Genomic DNA, 26918 nt, shown 5'->3' with positions numbered 1-26918 from the left:
GCTCCCTGAGCTACAAGCCAACCTGACTTAATGCGTGCAGCTTGTTTGAACCATTGTTTGAACACACAGCGCTTCCCTTTTCAGTAACAAATTTATGCAAATCACATGTACTGTATTTTTAAACCACTCTGCGGAGGAGCATGGTACACTCATGATCTACACAACTCCTGTGTGTGCTAACGTGACGCACACATTCATTTGATTTCACCAGAAAAAGAGACATTTACATGGGTCCAATCAGCACAGATGTGAGCCTTCTTACTGCCTTCTCTTTCAAATCACGTGCAGCAGCTTTGAATAATATGCGCAGGAAAGTGGAAGGTGTGATGAATGAATGGTTATTTCAGAGGTATGGCATGTGGCCGTGTGATGGACGAATCCTCTGAGAATTCAAGGACAAAATATGCTGAGTGCTGCTCAGTGTCATCACAAAGATGACAAGATCTTGGGAACATATGGGGACAGAAAGGCTGTGAGTCACTGGGGAGGAAATGGGTTGTTTAACTCCTCCCTGTGAGCAGCAAGGACGTTTCCTGAATGCAGGGACACTGTCATATGCGACGGAAGCATTTAAAACAGATGTTTTTATACTTTAAAACGATATTTCACTTTGGCAGAAAAGAGTTAGACAGATACTGGTTGCTTTGTTCTTGAGGAGAGCCAGGACGTTTTTATCTTTTTTTCTAATTCTGTAATTAACTGTCTTAAGTCTTCAGGTGCTATTTATAAATTTAGAAGAAAAAAACAAGTTTGAGGTCCTTCTGAGTTACTCACAAATGAGCTACTGGTTATTTCTACCTAACTGCTCTTGAACTTACTAAACTCATGAAACTATTTAATTTTGTGCAAAGATTTTTTATTCAGCCATAACCTGATTTGTTTCTAATTATGGACAGAAATATTTAGACAAAGAATTTGAGCAATAAAGGAATCAATGATCATGTTTTTGTTAAGGCTCGCTGTGAGGCAGGTAAAGTAGGATCTAAATGGAAATAAAAATACAAACTAAAGTTGTTCGGGAACAAATAAGCCATGGCAAGGAATCTTACTGAGAACACTTGAGGGAGAACATGACAAAGAGCAGAAGGAAACTGAGGACATAAATACACACCAGGTAATTAGGGAGCAAGAAAGCTGAGGAAAAGAAGACTCAGGCGAACAGAATCCAACTAATGAGACAAGGGGAAGCAAAACTAAACACACCACACAGGGGACAAGGGACTATCAAAATAAAACAGGAAATATCAACCACTCAGACCAGGAGTACGACATTTGAACTTGAAACAGGAACAGGATATAAACAAACATGGGGACATATCTGACTGCGGAAACAGAAAGGGATTACGAAAGGTGATATAAAATATAAAATATATAAATCCCAAATACAAGATTATCAGAAATACAAAACCAGAAAATCCCAAACACCCTAGAAACTCAAAACTCCGGGTCCAAGACCCAGGGACCAAGAGAAATTCTAAGAAGAAGCCCAAACAAAGTCAACGTACTCTGCAGGAGGTTAAATACTGTGGTGTTTCTTCAGCAGACCGTGAGACTGAGATAAATATTGCATAGTAACTGAATCACTCTAATTATTTCCTGCAAAGGGGGGGTCAGAACATACGGGCCTGAGTGGCAATAGTTAAAGACTTCTTTCCTTTACTTGCACAAAGAGAAGTAAAACAAAAGTACTTGTTGATTTGATGAGGAAGCTTCATATTGCAGCGTACTTTAGTGGTCACTTTTTCTGTGGAGGGAGAAATAAGGACCGGCATCCTGCTCCCCTCCTCCTGTTACATAAGCTCATTCCCTCTAGCCAGATTTGTTTAAAATTTGGTTGTGTGAAGCATAGAGCACAGGGCCAACAGAGGAAGTGGTTACCACGCAGTCGCAATCTCAGATAACAAGTCAGAGGAAGTGTCAGAAAGAAAAAATGGATTGAATGAGGGAAGCAGACTAAATCCACAGGCTTCAGAAAATGTATGGTCACATATGAAGGCGTAGGAAACATGAGACAGAGTTTCACATGCAGACAAAAAACACTTTATGTAAACTCACACCAACAGTTATCTAGAATATCATTTACCCACAAATATTCATGCACGTTTGTTAAAGCTGCAGAGACCATAACTAAACTGAAACTGCATGCATCCACCACTGTGGATAGTCCACTGTGACCAGCCGATCATCTAAACCTGTCCACAGAGAGCATGCACCTTACCTGAGTTGGGTGCTGTAGTGCTGTAGAGAGAAACACACACACACACCGCGGCTGATCTCTCCAAGTCAGACCGACTTCCCACAGTCAAAGCGTCACCCTCAGCCTTTCCTTCAGAAAACTCCTCTACCCTCAGGGCTTCTCCTTCCTTCTCCCGTCCCCTCTGTTCCCTGTCTTTTTTCAGCAGCAGCCTCTCTTTCACTCCTGGGAGCTTTGACCATTTAAGGAGAAGGGCTCTGTGAGCTGCTGTGCAGTGTGTGTCTCTATGTGTGTGTTTGTGTGTGTGTCAGACCGCTGCTCTCTTGATCATCCCTCAACTTAACTTAAAGCTGAAGAAAGATACAAAATGATGTTATTGTTGCTTCAGAGTTTGTGTGTGTAAGTGTGTTATTTTTTCACTTTTTACTTTGTCAGATGCGTAGGACACTTTTTTGCATGTTGTGGTACGTTTGCATGTTTGTGAGAAACTGATGGATTGATTGTGCCTGCCTGAGCTGTGTTTACTCTGCTGGCTAGGAGGAATCCATGCATCCACTTCCAGGCTCTTGAGGTCCATTAATGTTTGGTAAACTGCCCTTCCAAAGCTTCTGTTATTTGTGCTACTTTGTCTTAAAAGTGCTGAAATCATCTTGAGTTTTGATGGGACAAAAAAGGAGGACAGCAGTCACATTGTTTGTATGAGTACAGCTGACTTTTACAGCAAATTACAGCATAAAATTTTTATTTAACATGGGCTTAAGTCTTAAGTAATCATGTGTGAAGGAAACTGTTGTTGAAAGGAGGAACTTGTGATAAAAAGTCAGCTGTTTTCCTTATTTGATACGACTATTGCGATGATTATCTTAATGCTATTTTGCCTTAATGCTATTTTCTGCTGTTTTATTAAGCAGGCAATGATGATGATGATACTAGAGTCTACAAATAAATTAAAATAAATTATCAGATTATTGTTGCAGACAAACTAATTCCTATTTTACCCTTTTAGCAGGTAATTGTTTAGTCCATCTGGGGACTAAACAATTAACTACTATAAGGGTTGCTCCTGGGGTGGGGGGGAGATTCTGTGTTTCAAAGGGTCACAAAATAACTTGTGATTATAATTTTATCCGCTGAAACCAACCCTGATCAATTCTGCTGAGTGGTAATTAGTTTACCTACTAATGCATACGTGTAAGAAGTGTAGTCATGTGACTCCATGGCGTCGTATGAAAAAATAAGTACACCCCAGGATTCAGTAGCTTGTAGAAATACCTCTGGCAGCAATGACTTGACGTATGTACAACTTTAACAGTGTTCCATATCGTTGGGGAGGAAATATGGCTCACTTATCTTGAAGTGTTGCTTCAGTTCATTGAGGTTTATGGGCATTTTGCATTATGCACAGCTCCGCTGACACCTTGCCACAGCATTTCCATCAGGTTTCAACACCTTTTCTTTTTCAGCCACTCTCTTGTAGATTTGCTTCAGGGCTCGGGACCATTGTCTCGTTGCATGACCCAAATATGATGATGTTTTCATTTGTCCAAAGGACATTGTTCCAGAAGCCTTGTGGTTTGTCCAGATGCAGCTTTGCAAACCTTAGCCATGCTCTTCTTTTTAGAGTGAAGAGGCTTTCCAAACAACTCACAGTTCTTTCAGTCTATATCTAATTGTACTGACATGAACTTTAACATTTAACATGCTAACTGAGGCCTGTAGAGTCTGAGAAGTATTGTACTGTCTGACCTTGGGGTGAATTTGCTGGAACCTCCACTTACTGAAGAACGCAGCATTTTGTAAACACACACCTGAATGCTCGAGACCAGTAAACTGCCAAAGCCTCCACTTTTCCAGAGAGGCTCACAAATGCTGATGATTGATTAGTCAAGGTCATTTGATTATCAGCACCTGGCTGTGACTTACCTCCTTAAATCCTCTGGAAGCAATACTTACATTTTTGCAGGTCTGTATAGAGTCCTGTGAAAAATACATTTTTCCAACAGCTGTATGTACAGTCTAGTCATTTGGCCCTATTTAAAGCCAACCATTTGTATAATTTCCTATCATCTGCCAGAGCCGTCCTACTCATTACATACCCCTTGCCAAGTGATGAATATTACTCACTTTACTTTATCTGGTTTTAATATGTTTTTATTTAAAGCTTTTTTTCTTATATACTGGTTGTGCTGTAAACAACCAGTATATAAGAAGTTTATGATACACCACCAAGTTTATAAGACGCTATTATGTAACTTTAAGTAGATAAGTGTTAACTTTAATAGAAAATAAAGGCAGTCATAATAATATAAACTAGCTCCACAAAAAAGCATACTTCTTCCGAAACATATTTTACCACAGTATCTCATCAGCTATCGTAAAATAACGATTCTAGCATATGTATCTATTTTTGCATGTTTGTATGTTCCTTATCGCCTCCTAGACGAGTGGACCAAACTTGATAAATCTTTGCTGAAACACTGCTCTAGGTACTCTGACTGCAAACATCTAGATGGTAGACACAAATATTTTATAAAAAATATATTTGTATGTTTGATGGTTCAACAGTGAACTAAATGGGATTAGATTAGATGCACAGTGCATCATAACATGATACTATACCTTTATAGTACAGGGTTTTTCAGGTTCATTAAATGTTTGTGTCCTGCTTCTACATGTTCCATTAGGAGATAAAAGTACGCTGTCCCTTATTTTTAGGGCAACTAGAGTTTAGTTAAAGAGTAAAAAAATATTATTATTTCCATTTTAAAGCAGGGGCTAGAAGTAATATACAATGAAACAATCATATGAAGTACAAACAGCTTATAACTGCTACTAAAACATTAGCAGACATCAAATTTAGTTATTTTTAATCATGGCCTAAAGTCAAACGAAGCAGTCACACTTTACCCTAACCCTCACAAGTCACTTCAAAAACCATAAAAGACATAATAATCACACCTAACCTTCAGTTCTGCCTCTCAAATATAAAACAATAGTGCATTTTACAGTAATGGAACAGAGGGAACGCTTACTTACCGTGCTGTAGCTGCTTCCTCCTGTGCCACCTGTGAGAACCAGAGCACAGACAGAGAAAACAGATTGATTTGCATTTAACAGGAAAGCATGTGCAATGCAAATGTCAGGGGAGAGTTAAAAAAAGAAAAGACTACGTGAAACATGCAGAGAGAGAGAGTGAAAGAGACAGAAACAGAAAACAAATAGGGAAGAAATAAATTGAGTTTTCTGCTCTGTGAGGCTCCTGCCAGCAGCATGATATTCATCAGCTTGACAGAACTACTGTAACTCCCGTTTCAGGAAGTATGTTCCCCACAAACCACCTCGATAACTAGGGGCAACAATAACCTGGCAACTGTCTTAAGTGCACGAGGTGTTTGAGCCGCTGGTTGAAAGCTCTCGTCTGCTGCTTTAGGGGCTCCTGATACCAAGCAAAGGGTTTAATATCAGCAACTTTCAGACAGAAGCACCCTCAGAGCTTAAAAGTTTTACTTTAGAGGTAATGAAAGAGCTGCACAAGAACAAGTATTATTCCTGCATAAGAAGACACAAAGGGGGATACAGTGCTAGAAACACTCTCAACTGGGTTTATGTTCCAGCTGTTGAATTGTAGCTTATGAAAAAGTGCAAATCAGACTCTGAAACATTCTGCATAATACAATGCAGCCATTCACAGCTAGTATTTGCCTTATAAATCCTTTCACAAGTCCATGAGGGAGAAAAAAAAACTTGGACTTTTTTTTTCCTCGCCAGATCAAATTCTTTCTATTAGTGGAAGAAGAGTTCAACCTGCCTACAAATGAATTCACACTCCAGCTTCCAGCTGTTATTGCCACCTTTCTCTCACTTAAAGATTGCCCCGCGAAAGAGCGCACCGTTTACAGCCACCACATACCAAACAGAGCACAGAGACCCACTGCTTTTCTAAATTATTTACATTCAGGCTTCAGGGGATCTTTAAGCTTTAAGTAACCTGACTGTGCTTTGTTTTAAACAGAGACATATAACTTAAAAGCAGGTTGTTATGCCTAGTGTTCATTTAGTATCCCAGATCAATGCTTTATTAGTTCTAGGAAGACTGAAAAGTGTATAAAATTGTTTTACAGCCACCAACACAGGCACTACAGCACTCAGAGACATTTAAAACCTGAATATTTATTATTCTTAATCATACTGTTTGCTAGTTTAAAATCAGCAGTCACGCTAGCAGCACTTTGGACATGAATGATAGAGAGTTGCTCAGCAGGTTCACCAATACAGTCCACAATAAAACCCCTAGCTGATGGAGTGCTATGATTATTCCTCAGTGGGATGAATTTCACTGATTTTAGTCATTCACATGCAAGTGTATTGTCTAGTTTAACATATGATCTTTAACACAAGATGGTTTTTATACACTGAAATAATTCCTGCATGTTGACTGAAATGAGACGATAAATATGGCATAGCTTTCCACAGACTGTATAAAACGATTGAAGCAGTTGACTTAAATGGGAAGTTGTTGTGTATAAAGTTGAAACTTGCATTCTTTCTAATGGCTAGTCAGGCTAATTTGGTAGCAAAAGTCTGATCTTACTGAAAATTAACCATTTTTCACTTGATTTATGACATTAGTAAACACTGATGTTGTGCGGGGGTAACACACCAATAAGCCAACATAAACTGAGCAGAAGTGAGTTCAGCTTATTGGCGCGACCTTCCACCACAGTCCCAGTTTCTCGTGTAAGCTTTAGCCTCCTGCATTTTGTAACTCATTAAAATACATGAGTGAGTGCAGACTGCAGTCCTGTCAGCTTCTCAGTTAGATCTACTTCTCAGTTGTGCAGCATTCGTCTCGCTTAAAACACACTGCAAGAAGCTGAGTGTTCAGTTGTTCTCTTAGCTACGTTTGTGTTAGGTTTTGCTTGTCAAAACTACCATCCATAATCCCTCAGGACAACATTACAGAACAGTTCTAACTAGCAAAAAGGTGTAAAAGGGATTATATAGGTTATATAGAGAAAGAGATTATATGGGATATAGTCTGTAGTTGTATTGAAGTTTTATATGTGTGCATGTATGAATGCGGAGAGAAAAGAGACGTCCTCATAGTGACAGTTTACTATTATACACTATTCAAATCAACAGACGTCAAACAGAACAGAATAACGTTTATAACCATGTAAGATAAAGTGTTTACTGTTCATTCTGACGCAGCCTTTGCCCGTGTGGATGCAGCTTCATATGCTAAGCAAAAAACAACCATAAGTGTACTGGAATATAAACTTTAGATGGGGGGGGGGAGGATAAAATAAACAATTGCACACTGAGGCAAATACTGTAAGTTCATTTAACATCGCATGAAAATACAAATTCAACCCTTGGTTCAGGAGAGTTTCTACGAGCTCCAAACTCTGTATCACTAATAAACAGTTACATGTAAGACTGGCTTGTTTTTGAGAAAGCAGAAAGTGGAAATATTTGACCTTTCTTGACAAGATGGGACACAAGTGACCTTTGCTTTGGCCAAAGTATCTACCGCATTAATACATGTAGAAAGTTATTAGTGTACACATTAGTGAACAGATGTATGTAACATACAGTGTCCTTTCTGATTTCTTCTTCTTTTTTTGCATATTTCTCACACTTAAATGTTTCAGCTCATCAAACAAATTTTAATATTAGTCAAAGATAACCTAAGATGATGTAAAATGCAGTTGGTAAATTGTGATTTTATTTCATAAGGGAAAAAGCAATCCAAACCTACTCCTAAACCTAATAATTGTATGTACCACCCTTCGATAACTGATCATGAGACATGCTGGGGGTGAATTTTGGCCCACTCTTCTTTTCAGAATAGTTTTAATTCAGCCACATTTGAGGGTTTTTGAGTATGAATGTTTTTTTAAGGTCGTGCAAAATCATCTCAATCAGATTTAAGTTCAGACTTTGACTAGATGAGACTACTACAAACCCTTTAGACCAGCGGTCCCCAACCCCCGGGCCTCGGACCGGTACCGGTCCGTGAGTCGTTTGGTACCGGGCCGCGAGAGTTGAGGCTCAGGTGTGAAATGTATGGTTTTCAGGGTTTTTATCGGTTTTCAGCGTTATTTTGTTATCGTTTTTGTCGTTAACTCGGTTTTCCTGGGTCTTTTCACGTGTGTTATGAATAAATCTTCTTTTTTTCGGTACCGGTACTAGTTTTATTTTGTTGTATTTATCCGCGACACCTTAAAGGCCGGTCCGTGAAAATAATGTCAGGCATAAACCGGTCCGTGGCGCAAAAAAGGTTGGGGACCGCTGCTTTAGATCACTGAATGCTGTGTTGCTTTTTGAGATCCTTTAAGCTGCTTTACTTTGGTTTCTATTGTGATTTCTTGATTCAGCAGGTCTGGAAGTAATCAGCCTTTGGTGGGGTTGGTGACATGCAGATTTCCAAAAAAATGCAGTTTATTGCAGTTAATTCATGATTTAAACAGGGGACAGTTAGTTTTTCACACCGGGCGAGGTAAGTTTGGATTGCTCCTTTTCCTTTAATAAATGAAAACATCATTTACAAACTGCATTTTGTATTAACTTTGGTTATATTTGTCATATATTATTTTTTGATTATCTGAAACGTTTAAGAGTGACGTTAAGTCTCTAAAAATATGTTTGTAGAAAAAAAGTACTTGAACTTCAGTGTGTTTACATAAAGCATTAGTCTACGTCCTCTGCTTTTCCCCATGCCCCATTTTGATAGATATCATACACTCGCACCAGAGCTCTCCGCTTCCCCCTCACTGTACCAGCTGCTGTGTGCACAGTTTAGTTCCAGACATCCTCAGGGATTGCCATTATAAAAGGAAGTAGCTTTAATTAATGTGCATCTAACAGAACCACATTAACACAGAAGATGGATCTCTGATATGCATACCATTCATGGACCTCTGTGGAGGCTCACTGACTTCTGGGTTTAATGGAGGTGCAGGAGCAGAACGCTCTGTTCCACACGCTTCCTCGGGTTCAGCCGTTAACCGTGTGGCATCTGCTTCATGATCATTTGGCAAATTTAGATCTGGAGACTTCAGGAAAATACAGACAAAAACAACTGATTGCTACTGTTTCCACTGGATTACAAGTCAAATAGGTGATGGGCTTTAAGGCTGTACACATGAAAAATTTGGAACACTTTGCTAAATCCTGTGAGAATGTTTATGTGATCCTGCTGATTGTGCTACTGCATTACCACAGAAAATGCAAATAAATGAGCATTGCACTTTTTTGGAAGTTGTTTGGAATCACCCGCTTCCAACAGTGGATCACAGCGCAGGTAAAAATAGCAACAAGAATAAAATTCTACTGACCAATAAAATGTCCATTTTTCCATAGAAATAATACATTAGATTGAAATAAATATTTTATAACATGCTGGTGGGAATTCTTCCACGTGGTTTTATTTTATTTAACCCTTTCACGCATAGTGCTCACTACAGCTATTCAAAGGCTGTTTTCTTGTGTTTGTGTCAGTGTTGATGGTATACTTGCACATAAACCACTACATTGGACACTGATGTGTCACTCCATATCCTGTCACCCACTGGTCAGTGGACTGATTAAGTGAACATGTAAAAAACTCTTTGAAAAGTTCATGTTTAAAAAAAAATGAAGTTCAAAAATCTTTTTTCATGCCTAAAGATGAATAAAAATACTTAAGAAAAAAATCCTGATTGAGGTTGTCATAATTCGTGCATGAAAGGTTTAAATAAAGATACAATTAACTCTGATTTTATGTAAAGCAGAGATGGGTTTCTAACACAGACAAACCTGAGTTGGAGCATTTTCTGTGATCCTGGCCTCCAGCATGTTTAGCTCCTCATCAGTGTTTGCTGCTCTCCCCAGAGCCTCCTCCACCCTTTGAATGATCCCTTCCATCTTTACTCTCACCTGGCTCACCCTCTGCTCGCTCTTCCTCACCAGCTGGGCAGTCTCCAATGCGTTGTTGACCATCGCCTCCATCCTCCTCAGGGTTGCCAGAAGCCTGTCTGTGGTGTCCAGCTCTGAAGCTGCTCCGTCTGTGATACTAACAGGATCTGTGACCACTGAAGCATCCTTCTGATCTCTCGCCTCTTTCTCCGCAGTTCTGTCTTCTTCTTTTCTCTCTGTATTGCTTCCTTTGTCAGTATGAAGAACTCTATTGGTGTTTTTTTGCTCGGTGTGCTCCTGTGACGATCTTAGTGATGCTTGCAGGTGGCAGACCTGCTCCCTCATATCAGTGATCGTCTGCTCTGCTTCCCTGAGCTTTGCTTGCATCTCAGAGAGCTCCTGAATTGACTTAATGTCTTTACTTCGGACCTTAGCCCCCTCTACGCTGAGGGCTTTCCACCACTTCGCCACAGCCACCTTCTTGGCCTCCTTAATGGGAATCTGGCTCCCACTCTGACTTTCCTTTTGTTCCCTATCCCAGGCTCTCTGCTGATCCTCCACCTTCTCCCCTTTATCCTCCCACACATACTTGTACAATTCGAGCTCCTGCAGCCTGAAACCACCACCACAGCTTTATAAACATCACTGTAATGTCTATAGTTACTAAGGGGTACTAAAAGTGCACTTATCCCTGATACGGTCTTGCACACGGAAGATGGTAACTGGTATGATTATGTAATGGAGATGCCCATAAATACACTGTAAAAACCAGACACTCTTTTTATTAGCTTAGCTTCTCAGAAGAAAGACTAACATCAACCAAAACCAATCTGTTACCATAAGAGGAGAAAGGGAGGTTACAAAAAAATCACATACACATTGAGAAGCTGCTGCTTGATTCTTGCCTGTTGCTGTTGAGGAAAAGGCCTCTCCTGCATTTCCACAGGAGCACAGTCCTGTTTGTGAGAGAAGACGAGTGAGATTTCTTAATATGTACATTACTGCTATAATGAACATCATCCTCACCCTCTCAAGATATTTATTGTGAAGAAGGTGAGCTATTTCTGCACTCGTGATCCTTTGGATGATGCTTTGAATATCGTCGCTGTGCGTGTGGGATGGGAGACTTATATCATCTAAAGCTCTGTGATGTTCCTGCAAATGAAGGAAGCATGAACTACATGAAATGAGCGGTGCTGTTAAAAGATAATCTGCAGGCAGCAAGCATTACTGACCTGCTGCATATCCTTCATCTCACTCTGCAGAGAGCGATGGTTTGGAGGCTCACGACTGTAAAGTCCTTGAGGGCTGATACAGTGTCTTTCATACCTGTCAGAATTCAGCAGAAAAAAAAAATCACTCATTCATAAACCATGTGTTTTGTTAAGATAATTTATAAATTTTTCAATTCGCATTCACAGTGCCTGAAAAAGTAAGCCAGTGTATAAGTGCCAAAAACTGCAGTTGCACAAAATGGCCAGTTGAGGATGGCTGCAAAAGGGAATCAGTTTCCATAGACATACGGCTCACATAGAAAGTGGCATGTGCCTAGAGCAAGGGTGTCAAACTTATTTTTCATGGTGAGCTACATGCAGCCCACTTTGGCCCATCAAATCTCCTTTTCTGTCAGTGTGAAGAAGTCACATATTTAACTGTTTCTACATGATAAAGAAAAAACTGCTGTGACAAAGAAAGGAATCTGTCAGCACAACTCTGGACTTTATAGAATTACACAAACGTTTCTGTAGCTCATTGCCCAGACTGTCCAGTTTCTTTGGTTTTGTTTTGTTATAGAAAGAAATTTCTGTAGTAGAAAGTAAAACAAAACAAAACAATGAAACTGTAATTGTTTATTGATTAATTACTTTGTGTAGTATGAATGACCATTAGGTAGGTTGTTATCAATAAAGGTGTAAAAGTAATAAAAGTAAAGATAAAAGTCCTTAATTTATGCTTGTTCTTGTTTTTGGTGTGCAGCAGATCAAACAAGTTAAGAATTAGAAATGACTTCAATCGCACATTCAGGCCTCTGAGACTCATTGAGACACTCTGAGGCATGGTTTTGTGGTAGCAATTTTTTATTCAGTATTTTCAAAAACCTTATTTTTGTGCAATTACCACTACTAGGGAGAACACACATGAGGTTTAAGGCCCGGACAAGTTAGAAACCTTTTGTCCTCCACGATGGAAAATGGCTGAAAAAAACTGGTATCACTTAAGGCCAGTTCCTAATTTTATAGATTCTGCACTTTCCAATATAATTGAAATCCAGCCAGATGCTGCTCATTTTACGTTTTCCCTCTTTCGTTTTCGTTCCTTCACTTTTTCCTGACATGCTAGCAGTAAAATACGGTGTTGTGCCAAAAAGTGATTTCCGGTATTTGCCAAAAAATTATTGATGGAATTTAAGCTGTTTTGGCTTGTTGACCTAAAATCTGTCAAAAATCTGTCAAAGCTTCTCTTGTGGAGAACATCTAGTAATTTAGAGCCAAAAAGAACATTCCTATCGCGAAGCAGCTGCTGCAATCAGTTTTTGGCAAAGTGACTTTTATATATCCTTTATTTATTGGGGTAAAAAGTGTCGTTGACATTAAAAATGTGTTTTTCTAAGGAAATCTAACCAAGAGGGCAGCAGAAATTGTAAAAATAACATCACAGTTTTATAAACTTACTTGAAGTGACGAAAAGGGACAGAACCGATGATTATATGGGTACAATTACACCATAAAGATACTTCCAAAACAAGTAATTTCTTTATTTTATATATAACCTCTTCATAAATCCTTTTTATTACAGTCTATTTACTAATATAAGTAAATACATTAGATTTAAAAAACAAACAAAAACATAGAAAATCACTTTTTGGAAGACGATCAGTTTTTGGTACAACACTGGCTCTCCCTGTCTCTCTGTGTACCTGGCCTATACCATCACACTTCCTGTCATCAGAACGTCTGCCCCCCTTCCTTCTTTCACATAATGGTATGACCCCAGTCGCTCTTTGCATGTGATTGGTCGCATCTTGTGCCCATCAAAATAAAGCTACTCACTCGCTTGGTTAATTCCATTAAGGATTAAAATTATGCATTATTTATGCTAGCACATCTGTTTACTAGTGGGCTAACTGATGTGGGATTTTGTGCCTTTAGGTGCGTTATTAAGGCAATTGTCTGACAAATAAGTTTCATGTACAGCTAATTTTACTAACAGCCTGTCCAGGAAGTCTGCATTCTCTCCCCGGTTTTGGGGAGTAAAATTCTAGCATTTTTATTTTTACTTTTGCCCAATTAGGAGCTACTTGTGTCTGTGGATGCAGTAACGCCAAAATTGATGGTTCAAAGTGAGAGCTATGCTGGTAGCTAACATAGTGATAGTGATACCATAGTGATAACTACCATAGTGATAAGCTATGCTGGCTATATCCATCTTTTATTTCCAGACATGGATGTTACTCGCGTTAGAGTCGAGATTTCTCAGTCTCTGTTGCTCTGATTTTCATCCTCCCTTTGCTACAGTGCAAATCATAACACAGTTTGCCACTCAGTTGAAGTATTGTGCTCAACTTGATTCTCCTATAATTCTCAGAATCATAGGAATCTCAAAAGGAGCCCTTTTGAGAAGAGAAAGCAACAGTCAGCACCATGTTACATTTATAAGCAATTAATTAAAAATACCTCAGAAGAACTTGGTTTGAATGTTCGTGTAACCTCATCAGCTCGGATTGCAGACCCTACAACACCGGAATAGAGGAACATTTTTCTAGTAACATCTGATTAGCATTCAATATGATGTCATGGCATTTAAAGTATCGAATATTCTCCCTTCAACTCTAAGCTCCACAATATCAAACATACCTCTATCATTCTGTGATTCTCCACATGAGCGTTCTTCATCTTTTCCATAAGAATGTCTTTCTAGACAGTTAAGGTTAAATTTTTTTTTTTAAATGTGACAATTTCAACTTTCATTGTTAGGAAATTTTTTTTACTTACCTTTGATATTTCTCTGTCTCTCAGTGTCAACATAATAAGAGTTTCCTCAACTCCAGCCTGTGAACATACAGGCTTTTACTAACAACACAAACTCATTACAGTGTAGAAACAATTACACTCATCTCTTCTTACCCTCAATTCAGTGTTGACCTTCCTCAATTTGTTGAGGCTTTCTTCGGAGCATGTTTTCTCAAAGATGAGTTTTTCATTCTGTGTGGAAATGAAAAATGCTTGTTTATGTAAACATCAGCTTTATTTTTTATAACGGAAAGCGCACACATTGGGCATATTTTTAAGATGTACATTACCTTGTCTTCAAGCCTTCGAATATCACTCTGAAGACATTCAACCTCATTGCTCTGAAGACCAAAAAAAAAAAAAGAGACTTAAATGTAAATAGTTGCCATATAAAATAAGCCAAACGCAGCAGAGAGTTTCACTGTGGGACTGCTGAGTTTGACATACCAGTTTGGAGCAGCTATTCTGGGTCCGACTGGCTTTCTCCCGGGCCTCTTTAAATGCTTGACATGTCTCCTCCAGTTCTTCTGTCAGAGATCTAACTCTCACTGCTGACCTCTGAGCACTGCACATGACAAACCAAGACAAGCAAATTACAAGGTAATTACATGACTGACTACATGAAAAAAGATACTGACAAGAACAAACCAAACAATAAATTAATAAATGTGTGTCTATGAGAAGATTCCTTAAGGAAAAGTCTGAAGGGCCTATTTGTGCCATTTGAAGTAAGTAACTGATGTCTATTTTGTTGTTGATGTTTTTTAAGAAATGGGCTTGTTATATATGTATGGTGGGTGGAATGATTGTGGAGCATAATTTTTTTATGGCTTTAGAATTTTAAGAAAAAAGAATTGGGTTTTGGATTTTTTTAAACGTTATGTTGAGTTTTCTCTAATCCACACAGGATCAAAAGAATATATATATATATATATATATATATATGTATGTATATATATACCACCAAGGTCAGTTAACTTCTTGAAATGATGAAGAAGGCTGGCTACCTATTCTTCAACTTCACCTCAAATCAACAGCTACAAGGTTGAAACTTGGACAGAGTTCGGTGTTCAAACAGGACAGTGATCCCAAACAGACATCAATACTTCATTTGGAATGGATAAAACATTAAGCTTCTGGTCTTCCCAAAGCAATGACCGTAAACCTATTGAAAATGTATGACTGCACCCCAAAATGGGGCCTTGAAATCAGTCATTTTAAATTAACTCCAACAGTTCTGCCAAGAAGAAGTCAAATCTCCATCCAGAATTTTATCAGAAGCTTGTTGACGGTACCAAAAGAGACTGGCAAGTCATCTTCACTTCATCCCTTCCACCAATTTAAATTAACTCTACCAATTCTGCTAAGAAGCATAGTCAAATATCCTGCCCTTGTTGATGCTTACTGAAAGATTCAATTGAGGTGAAACTTGCTAAGGGATGCTTAAACAAATATTAATGGTGGTAAATGTACATGTATTTAGAGCCTTTATATATTATTTTGCCCCTGTGTGGATTTGAGAAAGTCTAAATGAAGGTCTTGCTTCTTTGGTCATTAAAGATGCATGCTGTACAATCATTCCACCCTGGAAAAAAACAGTACAGAGAAATCATTAAAAGCCCAAAATTAATAACATTTGTGCCCACAATGAGTTCATGTGAACTTCTACCCATAGCTGGTTTTCAGAGTTTATCTTATTTGTTTAAATATGCTTTTGAATATGTAGTCACTTCACAAAGGTGTGTCTGTTAGGCCTTATTCATATGAATAAGTTCACATAAACTAGTTTCACAATAGTTTGATACAAGTTAATCTGAGCAATCTGAACACTGATCATGTTCAGAGTTAAGATATATGTGTTAAAATATACGTGTTGTCCAAACCAGAGTTTACCTACATCAAATATGTGCAGTCTATAATGATTGGTATTGGTATTTCTGCTCATTTTTTAGTCATTAGATGTTTATTACATTGTTACCGATCACAGTTTGTCACTTTAGAAGTGCAAATACATGATATGATATAGTTGAATAATAAAACTTGGATAATAAAACAATCTGCTTTTGCTGGAAATTATTACAGTAGTGTAATCTTACATGCTAGGAATGCAGTAAACTGTGGAAGAAATTAGTTTATTCTTCACCTGACCAGCTTTGCTCGCAGCTCAGTGATATCCAGAGTGAGCTGCAGGTTTGTGTCTTCACATTGAGCAACAGTCCTCAGCAGACTACTGTTCTGCTCACTAAGTTTGCGGTTGGCATGCTTCAGTTCAGCCACTGTACATGACAGGTCTTTTCCATCGCTGAAGCCAAAGAAATGGTTACTAATGTGTGAAATCAAACTGATTAGGGAGGCAAACACAAGCAATGGTTAAACTAGAAAAAAAAATCCAACCAGAAACACAGCTGGCCTTCTGATGACGTCTCTTCACTTTGACAAAATGACAAACCCATCCCTGAAAGGAAATGAGGAGTAATGAATTGTTTCATATTTAATAAACTGAGTCTCAAAACTCCGAATAAAACCTGGAAACACACCATTTGCATTTACAGGCTCTTCAGATGTGTTTGGCCGAGGTACATGGCTGCTGTCCTCATCAGTACTGTAACACAGGAAAACTGAGTGATATCACAGCTGATTAATAAAATATTTAATTGATAGAAAAGTAAGAAAAAAATACATTTAACTGGATATGCCCTGCTGTGTTTGTAAAAAAGATAAAATGTGATGGACATTGTGGTAGACCATCTTCATCCCTTCATCTTTAAATTATTCTTCCCTTTGTTTTAGATGATTACATGCAAAAGTAATTATTTAAAGTGGAGCTAACTTTAAAAAAAGTCCAAATAAAAATATACTGTTAGGAACTTTAATCTGTAGTAACAATATATTTAATTAGATATGAAGCTTTAGATGTAATGCCAAGGTTGCATAACATCTCTAATAAGATCCCTTGTGTAGAGTTTAAGTCTCACCTGTCCTCGCTGCACTGGGTGATCCACGTCCTCATGGTGGAGTGAAACGTCTCTCTGCTCACATGTGGGTCCTGACAGTCGGGGTCAAGCAGCTGTTGCAGGGCAGCCAATCGGTCCTGCCCTGGGCTCTGAGCAGTCATGGTGTGCAAATACTCGAAAATGGTAGAGGCTAACACTTCTCCTGAAGGCAAGAGGGGAAAAGGAGGAAATGAAAAAGACGTCACAGCATTACTGCACCGTTTTTTTGTCTAAATGAAATTCAGTCCATCTGTGTACCTGATTTGCTGCTATTACACGTATCATACACGATGTCAAGGAGTTCATGTTCAGATAATCCGCTTGTGTCTTTGCTGTCCTCAAACACATCGTTCATACCACAGCCAGATGTCTCCCACACTTTACATGTGTTAGAAAATGTTAGAAAAAGAAATGAATATGCTGTATACTTGTTTGATACTAATACTGGATAAACTGAAACACTCACCATTATTGTCGTCAGACATTGTGTTTGTTTCTCCTGAAGCCACGGAGAGCAACTATGCTGGACAGTCATGTCCCTGCATGACCTGAAATTTAAATAAACAAATGCATTTTTAACTTTGTGCATTGTGTCTGGAGGCTAAAACTAACAGACTAATATCATAAAATTGAAAATAAATTGGAATTACGTATTACCTTTGATGCAAATTGGAACATAGATAAGTTTTAGAAACTAAATCTAGCCAGTCTTCATAAAAAATGAGTTAATAAATGCAGGTTTTCAGACAGTACAGTTGTGTTAAAGAACTTTCACGTGAACCAAATTTCCACCTCTGAAGATTCCTGCAGGGAAGACAATTCATATGGTTTACAGTTAGATTGGAAGACACATGTGTTTTTGGTCTTATCTCATATAGCCTTTAAACATTTATTTTTAAACAGAAACAAGTCAGAAAAAAATCTTACTTTTCAGTCCGGAAAGGTTTTCTGCAAAGAAAATTATTCAGTAAGAAGCATCACCTTATCGTTTGTCTTCAACTCTTTAATTCTGAAATACTGTGAAGTCTTCAAGGTGCTTCTTTGGTTTTCAGTACTCACATCAAAACCAGCTGACATCCCCTCAGCCTCCCTCCCTCCACACCCTCCTCCCACTCCTTGCCAAAATGCAGCTCTGGAGAGGTTTGTGACAATGATGCACACAGTAAATTTAAATTTAAATTCACACGTTTAACACATCAAATGCACAGTCTCCCCTTTGAATTCAGCAAATGTAGAAAGTAAAATCCCACTACCTTCCAGTGTGAGCGTGTGTGTGGCAGATTATTCCCAGTAAAACACTATTGTTTTATTGTATTGTGAGTGATGGCTCTCCCATTGTTAACTAAATTCGTCTTTTTTGTGGCAGTTTCTCTTTGAGTTATAGTAATGACTGTATTTTTTTCTACAGTCATTGAGTCATAGTGTTTATGGTTTCTGCCCGGACATAATTTCAGTTGCGCCATCCGTGTGTTTCGGAAGCATGAAGTAGCTACTAGCAGACAACGGGTGGAAGAAATTGTATTTTTATTTTTACAATTTTTTTTTAGATAAATCTAGCTTCGGGTCGTTTTGGTTATTCTTTCAAGATGTCTCGAGGCTCTATCGAGATCCCTTTACGGGACACAGATGAGGTAAATCCTTCCGTGAACCTGTTTTCACTAAGAGGATCTAGCTGTGCTGTTAGCCGCTTAAGCTAACTGCGGATAGCCTGAGCTGATGTTGTGTACCTGCTTACAGAGTGGCATTGTAACGAAAGCCTGGTGTATTTGTTTGCAATCTGGAGTTTAACCATAGTGACATTTTAATGCTTGTCAGCTGTTCAACTCCTTAAATATGCGTTCGGCGCCTGTGCAAAGCTTACTTATCGCGATGTTTTGTCGTCGCCGTTCTCAGTGATGCAGTAAACATTAAATTCTACTGAGGTGTTTTCTACTTAATTTAAGAGCCTGATAAGCGTTGTGGTATTTCAACACATCACCGAATTTGTGACAGATGTGTTGTAGTTGCAGGCAGTCGGTTGCATTAGTGTTTAGGCTGCGTTAGGAGTGGACAAAATATTAGAAACATATGCCAGTAATAGTCCCTTATGAAGACTTTTACATTGAATAAATATTTTTAAAATTGGTGAAACAAGCATTGATCAGTATAACCAACACATTTATTGAACCTTGTAAGCATTTGCAGCAGCAAAGTTTTTCTATTAAACTGTGTAGGTCAAGTGAAATCTACCTAACAAACTGACGCTGAAGAATTAAGTGCAAAATGTTTGTTTTGTTAAACATATTTTGTTAAAATAGAAAATATGCAAGAGAGAAGATGGAAACCATTTTTAATGTAAAATTAAAATCAAATATTCCAAAGTTAAAGCAACACTATGTACAGTACAGAGTTATAAAATCTGATGGCCACAGGTAGGCATGGTTATCAGTCTCTGGGTTCTGTGCATAGAGGATGGCACTGGCCACCACAGACTCATAAAAGATTGGGAGCATCATCCTGTAAGTATTAAAGTTCCTCAGACTTTCCTCATTAGACAGTAAAGACAAGTTTGATTCTCCTTGTAGAGGACTTCTGTGTTTTTAATCAGTGTAAACACCGAGGTATTTGTATTTCCCCATCGTCTCCACACAGACCCCATGGATGGAAATGGGGGTCGCTGGAGTTGTTGGCCTATTCATGCCCACAACCCGTTCCTTAGTCTTTGCCACATTAAGATGCAGATGGTTTTCTTGCAGCACGTAACAAAGTTTCCAGTTTATAATTTATAACACTCTGAAGTGATACATGTGTCAGAATGTACACTACTGTTACAATAAAATAATATAATGCACATATAATCTGCTTAGATATGTTTTTCCACTGGCAACACCATGCATGCTGAGATACTTACTGTAATAACATACATACATATCTGTGTTTTCCAGGTCATCGAGCTCGACTTCGACCAACTTCCTGAAGGAGATGAGGTCATCAGTATCTTGAAGCAGGAGCACACGCAGCTGCACATTTGGATTGCTCTGGCGGTGAGTCGATACATCGGCCTTAGACTTCATGGTTTTTGTTCTGCAAATAATGATTAAGCTCTTTTTTCAGTTTATCCCAAACGTCAGTGTGACAGCTCGAAGTATTTTGTTTTCTCAACCCAAAATAGAAAGATGCGACAGAGAAGCAAAATCGCACATTTGAGAACCAGAAAATTTCAATAAGTGAAATTTAAACAGTAAATTTCTTGTCGATCAGGTAGTTGTTAGATTCAGATTAATTACTGCATCAACTGATGTGTGTATAAATGTTAATTTGATGAAACGTGTACAAACAATGTGAAATTCAATCAAGTGTGACAGTTTTCCTTCTATTTCTTCTTAAGTTGGAGTACTACAAACAGGGCAAAACAGAAGACTTTGTAAAGCTTTTAGAGGCAGCACGTATTGATGGAAACCTCGACTACAGAGACCACGAAAAAGACCAGATGACCTGTCTGGACACACTGGCAGCTTACTATGTCCAGCAAGCACGTAAAGAGAAAAACAAAGATGCCAAGAAAGAGCTCATCACACAGGCTACGCTCCTGTATACTATGGCAGACAAGATCATCATGTATGATCAGGTAGGAAAAAAAGTAGCATAGCAGGTGATAAATGAGGTTATGTTTCTTGCATTTCAAGTAAATTGAACATGCTGTTGTCTCAATCAGAACCATTTGTTGGGAAGAGCCTGTTTCTGCCTGCTGGAAGGAGACAAGATGGACCAGGCCGATGCTCAGTTCCACTTTGTCCTCAACCAGTCCACTAATAACATCCCTGCTTTGCTTGGTAACTTGAATATGAAACAGTGTAGGACTGAAATGCACTACACTGATTGACTGAAGTAATAACAGTGTTGTTGTTAAACAGGTAAGGCTTGCATCTCCTTCAATAAAAAGGATTACAGAGGAGCACTGGCATACTACAAAAAGGCTCTGCGTACAAACCCCGGCTGCCCAGGTAAATCAATAACATGTAATGTCTTTAAACAGTCTCCGCATGCCTGTATTTCATTTATTATTGTTGTTATCATCATCATCATCAATATTATGATGAAAATATTATTGTTGCAGCAGCAACAAGAGACAGTATGTTCATGTTTTATGTGGCAAAGATATGTAGGTAATGAGCCACTTCATTGTTAACTTAAACATAAATACAATTTATGAACAGAAGATCCTTGATTTTAAAAACACAGGACCGCAGATAATATATTTGCCCTTCACTCATATTGGTTATAAAATGAATGTTCCCAACTTGTTCTTTGTCTTGTTTTTGTGTAGCTGAGGTGAGGCTGGGGATGGGCCACTGTTTCGTCAAGCTCAACAAACTGGAGAAGGCTCGTTTGGCTTTCGGTCGAGCCCTGGAGCTTAATTCAAAGTGTGTGGGAGCGCTCGTTGGTTTGGCTGTTTTAGAGCTCAACAACAAAGAGGCAGACTCCATCAAGAACGGAGTGCAGCTCCTTTCGCGGGCCTACACCATCGACCCCAGCAACCCCATGGTGCTCAACCACCTCGCCAACCACTTCTTCTTCAAAAAGGTAATCACGGCTGTGTTGTTGAAATGCGGTGAAAATATAAGTTTTAGCCTTTCGCTGTTATTAACTGTTCTTCGTGCCTATGTGCTTTCTGCTTCCTCTCAGGACTACAGTAAAGTGCAGCATCTCGCTCTGCACGCTTTCCACAACACCGAAGTTGAAGCCATGCAGGCTGAGAGCTGCTATCAGTTAGCTCGCTCATTTCACGTGCAGGTACGATCCCAACCAGCCGCGTGCAAGCTTGTTATTGTTTACTGAGGTCGCCATTCATATCTGTGCTTTCTTCTTCCACAGGAGGACTACGACCAAGCGTTTCAGTATTATTACCAAGCCACTCAGTTTGCCTCGTCCACCTTTGTGCTGCCGTTTTTCGGCCTGGGGCAGATGTATGTATATCGAAGAGACAAAGAAAATGCAGCGCAGTGCTTTGAAAAGGTTTTAAAGGCTTACCCCAACAACTATGAGACTATGAAAATCCTTGGGTCTCTCTATGCAACGTCTGACGATCAGGAAAAAAGAGACATTGCAAAAGTGTGTATTCTCATGTCACTTATCTCATAGCTTGGAAAATTGTGCCAGACATATTTTGATAAATATGTTTAATGGTTACTGGATATATTCCACTGTTTTTGTTTCATAGGGGCACTTGAAGAAAGTAACAGAGCAGTACCCAGATGATGTGGAGGCGTGGATTGAGCTGGCACAAATTCTGGAGCAGACAGACATCCAAGGAGCGCTGTCCGCTTACGGCACAGCTACGCGCATCCTGCAGGAGAAGGTGCAGGCCGACGTTCCCCCCGAGATTCTCAACAACCTGGGGGCTCTGCACTTCAGACTGGGCAACCTAGGGGAAGCCAAGGTAGCTAATAATATACCATAAATGCAGTTTAACCTGAGAGCTCCCGAACTAAGTATAGCTTCATTTAGTTGGGAATTTATTCAGTTAATATGGAACTGCAGAATATTACTGGATGCCTGTGGTATTTACTGATCATCGAGTGTACATAACTCTGTATAAATAGTAGAGCTAATTCAAGACGGGGTCATGTCTTGTTCCCACCAGAAATATTTTCTAGCTTCTCTGGAGCGAGCCAAAGCCGAAGGAGAGCATGACGAGCATTACTACAATGCCATTTCTGTCACCACCTCCTACAATCTGGCCCGTCTGTACGAGGCTATGTGTGAATTCCACGAAGCCGAGAAACTCTACAAAAACATCCTCAGAGAACATCCCAACTATGTGGATTGTAAGCATGCATCGATAAAACATGAGCCTATGAAAAAAAACAAAAAAAAAAAACAAGTTTCCACTCTGTGATTGTTTATTTTGGCCTGCAGGTTATTTGCGTCTTGGAGCGATGGCTCGGGACAAAGGAAACTTCTACGAAGCCTCCGACTGGTTCAAAGAAGCTCTTCAGATTAATCAGGTACAGCCTGGTGTTAAATGTCATCGATAGACAAAGTCTGCTGCAAAAACTCTTTTTTTTTTTTCTTTTTCCATTAAGTGATATTTGTTCTGCAGGATCACCCGGATGCCTGGTCCCTGATAGGAAATCTTCACCTGGCCAAACAGGAGTGGGGTCCAGGTCAAAAGAAGTTTGAACGTATTCTCAAGCAGCCGTCCACGCAGAACGACACCTACTCCATGCTGGCTCTGGGTAACGTGTGGTTACAGACGCTGCACCAGCCCACCAGAGACCGTGAAAAGGTACGTGGAAACCTGCTGTCGGGACACCGATTGAATATTTAACTGTGTGAGAGAGCTTAAAGAACACTTGCAAAACAGCAGAGCAATTCACTGAATGCTATTGCTAAATAAACAAAGCTGGTTAGCATAGTTGTTACAAAGTTCAGCTATGTGCAGGCACTTGAGTAAAACATGTGCTCGCTGGTGATAAATGTCTCGGCAGGAAAAGAGACACCAAGATCGAGCCCTGGCAATCTACAAGCAAGTCCTGCGAAATGATGCCAAGAACCTCTATGCCGCCAATGGCATCGGTCAGCCACTCTTCAGTCTCTCTTATCTTTTTTATCTGTTCTGCTGTGTGTATTTTGCATTAAGTATATGCATATATTTTTATGTCTAGGTGCTGTCCTTGCCCACAAGGGCTACTTCAGAGAGGCGCGAGATGTTTTCGCGCAGGTGAGGGAGGCCACAGCCGAAATCAGTGATGTGTGGCTAAATCTGGCTCACATCTACGTGGAGCAGAAGCAGTACATCAGCGCCGTGCAGATGGTAAACGCCTCACTTGTGTTAAACTGTTACAGTTTTTGTCTTTCCTATGTTATTTTTCTCCTTTGCTTTTTCCATTTAAGTTTTTTTCTCTCTGTCTGACAGTACGAGAACTGCCTGAAGAAGTTTTACAAATATCAGAACACAGAGGTGCTGCTTTACCTCGCACGTGCGCTCTTCAAATGTGGCAAACTGCAAGAGTGCAAACAGATGCTTCTGAAGGTAAAATGAAATCAGAGGCTTATGCTTCATTCTGCAGTGTGGGGGGAAGTGTAACTCTGTCTTTCTGATGTTCCTACATCAAGGCCCGTCACGTGGCGCCCAATGACACAGTGCTGATGTTTAATGTGGCCCTGGTGCTTCAGAGACTGGCCACCCTTGTGCTTAAAGATGAGAAGAGCAACTTGAAGGCTGTGCTCAGTGCTGTCAAAGAGCTGGAACTGGCTCACAGGTAATGATTTTATTTATGTTCCCACCTCCCTGTCTCTTCCTCTGGCCGTCCTTTACTAATCCTGCAGTGTCATCTCCCTCACAGGTACTTCAGCTACCTCAGCAAGGCTGGAGACAAGATGAGGTTTGACCTTGCTCTCGCTGCTTCTGAGGCCAGGTCAGTCTGAGTTGTTTCACTGTTCAAAATATTCCTTATTTAGTTTATACTGATCCTGGGTCAGTGCAGCCTTTTAGTTCATCCACAGATTGTTTTAGCTTCTTTCTGACCCCCAGTCTTCTGATTGGCTGCCCCTCATAAAACAGCAGGTTTGTGGGGTTGTGGTGTGGATCTGGTTCCCACTGACATCATACAGACCCAAGAGTAGAAAGACCAGTTTGAAATGGAGTGTGATAATTTGGCAGTACTTCTATCAGTCTTTAATTTAATTTAAAGAGCTTTTTTTGGGGGGGTGCTGTGTTTGGTGTCTTTTGTAACCTAATTTGGAATATTGGTGTGTTTTGGGAATGCAGGCAGTGCTCTGACTTGCTGAGTCAAGCTCAGTACCATGTAGCTAGAGCCAGAAAGCAGGACGAGGAGGAGAAAGAGCTTCGAGCCAAACAAGAGCAGGAGAGAGACCTGCTGCGCCAACAGCTGTTAAAGGAACAGGTACCTTTTTTTTTAAGTAATCACCATGATGCGTTTCATTTTGCCCATAATGTCTGACTGTGATTCATTTTTTAAATAAACTAATCAGTCATCTGTTGGGTTGTCTCAATAACTAACTTTCTTTAGGAGGAAAAGAGGAACAGAGAAGTGGAGGAGCAGAAGAAGCTTTTGGAGCAGAGAGCTTTGTATGTGGAAAAGACCAAGAACCTGCTGACCTTTGCAGAGGGATCAAAGGAAATGCCCAAAGAAAAGAAGAAGGGCAGCAGTGGTGGAGGAGGACGTGTGAGTGTTAATACTGCTAAACCCAGCAGCGAGCTCTAAACTGCACTTAATGCATTGTGGTTAACACTTTTTCTTTTGTTTTTCTCTCCAAGCGTAAGAAAGGAGGCGACATGGACGATTTTGTTAATGACGAGTCTGACGAGGACCTGCCGTTGAAGAAGAAGAAGAAGAGAAAGGCCAGTAGCAGCGAACAGGAGGAGGATGAGAAGGGAGAGAGGAAGAAGAAGAGAAGGTAAGTGTTCTGCAGTGAATGCAAAATGTTGTTTAGTCTGACTGCAGAGCACAACATTTAGATTCTGGGATTCAATTTTGTGTTGCAGACCTGCTAAAGGAGGAGAAGATGACAGCGATGAGGAAGGAACATCACGACCCAAGAAGCAGCGTAAACCCAAAGAAGGACGCAAGAAGATTGAGAAGGTCCGCTTTAGTCATTATTTGCTGTTTTTCTCTGTCTCAATTCGTTTTCAGAATTTACAAAATCAGTTTTCAGCTCCAGTTTCTCTTATAATTGTAATATCTTTCTCATTTCAGCCTCAGCCTGAGCGTCTGCCACCGTCTCTTAAAGGAAAGATCAAATCTAAGGCTATCATTTCGTCTTCTGAGTCCTCCTCAGATGAGGATGGACTGAAAATAGCAGAAGACAGGTAAAAGCTTAATGTGAGATTTTTACAGTATTAAGAAGACTTGAAAACATTATTTGACACAAACCTCATGGCGCTCTTTCTCCCATCCAGACATCAAAGAGACAGTGGTTCGGGATCTGACGATGAAGTCGGCCACAGGAAGCGCATTGCATCTGACAGCGACTCCGACGGCGGCCGTAACCGCTCCGGTAGTGAGGCAGGCAGCCCTCGGCGCTCCGCCGGCTCTGACGACGACGAATCTGGCAGCGACCGTCCAGTGAAGAAGAGAAGGGTGCAGAGGCAGTCTGACTCTGAACAGTCGGACAATGAGAGCAAGAGGAGTCGGTCGGGATCAGACGACGAATCGAGGGCCGGATCACCCGCTCCGGCATCGGACCGAGGATCTGAAGCGGGATCGGACAACGAGGGCTCCCCACGCCGCTCTGACAATGGCTCAGAGCAGGAGGCCTCCAACAACGAAGATGACAGTGATTAACTCTTCACATCACCCAGACTCATGTAACTCTGAGAAAACTCTTAAACATCTGCATTTTTGTTTGAAATAAAAGCAGAATTTCTGTCCGTATGATCTTTTTTTTTCTGTTTTTGCGCATAGCGTTTTGGTCACGTCTTACTGGGAATTTCTTTTCTCGATGTTTTGTTAAAATTTGCTAAAATGTGTAAAGAAAAAAAAGTTAAATAAAAAAAAAACTAAAAACTTATTGCTTATTTTGTACAGATGTTTATTTGCCTTTGAAAAGTACTGGTAAGGTGTGCAGGGGCTGTAAACCACAGTAGAGCATTAAAAAAGGTGTCCTATACTTGTGCTCGACAGCAGGGGCATCGTGATGTGATCAAACACCTGCTGAGTTAAATCAGGTCGACACATCACTGTAATTGTTGACTGCTATGCCTGGTTACGCTGATGTTCAATAAGACTACTATTCATTCATACTAACAATGGGTTCATACCACATCTTTTCATCTCTATTTCCTCCACAGTCATTTGTCATGCAAGTACAGGTATA

At 39.8% G+C, this 26918-nt stretch overlaps 2 protein-coding genes across 3 annotated transcripts in view; one reads left to right on the top strand and one right to left on the bottom strand.

The window, feature by feature from the left end:
* Positions 1-17646, bottom strand: part of irag1 (inositol 1,4,5-triphosphate receptor associated 1) — a 38936-nt gene extending 21290 nt beyond the window's left edge. Inside the window, exons 1-18 of one of the 2 annotated variants that reach the window (XM_084934396.1) lie at positions 17563-17646; positions 17355-17474; positions 17079-17259; positions 16641-16705; positions 16498-16558; positions 16247-16405; positions 14551-14668; positions 14394-14444; positions 14218-14295; positions 14086-14142; positions 13948-14007; positions 13768-13823; positions 11329-11422; positions 11120-11248; positions 10970-11049; positions 9995-10706; positions 9105-9252; positions 5231-5259 (exon numbers count right to left, since the gene is read on the bottom strand). In XM_084934396.1, the coding sequence (XP_084790522.1) occupies positions 5231-5259; positions 9105-9252; positions 9995-10706; positions 10970-11049; positions 11120-11248; positions 11329-11422; positions 13768-13823; positions 13948-14007; positions 14086-14142; positions 14218-14295; positions 14394-14444; positions 14551-14668; positions 16247-16405; positions 16498-16558; positions 16641-16705; positions 17079-17259; positions 17355-17474; positions 17563-17581 (2217 nt within the window). In that variant the 5' untranslated portion in view covers positions 17582-17646. Of the gene's footprint in view, positions 1-5230; positions 5260-9104; positions 9253-9994; positions 10707-10969; positions 11050-11119; positions 11249-11328; positions 11423-13767; positions 13824-13947; positions 14008-14085; positions 14143-14217; positions 14296-14393; positions 14445-14550; positions 14669-16246; positions 16406-16497; positions 16559-16640; positions 16706-17078; positions 17260-17354; positions 17475-17562 lie in introns of those variants that run through there. The other variant, XM_084934388.1, reaches the window with a different exon arrangement.
* A 903-nt stretch (positions 17647-18549) lies between these two features.
* On the top strand, positions 18550-26476 carry ctr9 (CTR9 component of Paf1/RNA polymerase II complex). The gene is made up of 23 exons (XM_084934376.1): positions 18550-18727; positions 20021-20119; positions 20464-20703; positions 20791-20908; positions 20990-21079; positions 21403-21659; positions 21762-21869; positions 21951-22187; positions 22297-22515; positions 22720-22903; positions 22995-23083; positions 23179-23364; positions 23567-23654; positions 23744-23892; positions 23995-24111; positions 24195-24340; positions 24425-24496; positions 24850-24985; positions 25112-25267; positions 25360-25499; positions 25588-25684; positions 25799-25911; positions 26002-26476. The coding sequence occupies exons 1-23, from the start codon at positions 18683-18685 to the stop codon at positions 26384-26386; spliced, it is 3471 nt and encodes a 1156-aa protein (XP_084790502.1). The 5' UTR covers positions 18550-18682; the 3' UTR covers positions 26387-26476.
* Positions 26477-26918: the final 442 nt, after the last annotated feature.

The sequence above is a fragment of the Perissodus microlepis genome, chromosome 1, assembly GCF_051167445.1.
Source record: "Perissodus microlepis isolate ML-2025 ecotype Zambia chromosome 1, ASM5116744v1, whole genome shotgun sequence".
Taxonomy (NCBI): Eukaryota; Metazoa; Chordata; class Actinopteri; order Cichliformes; family Cichlidae; genus Perissodus; species Perissodus microlepis.
This window is presented reverse-complemented; position numbering and strand designations above follow the sequence as displayed.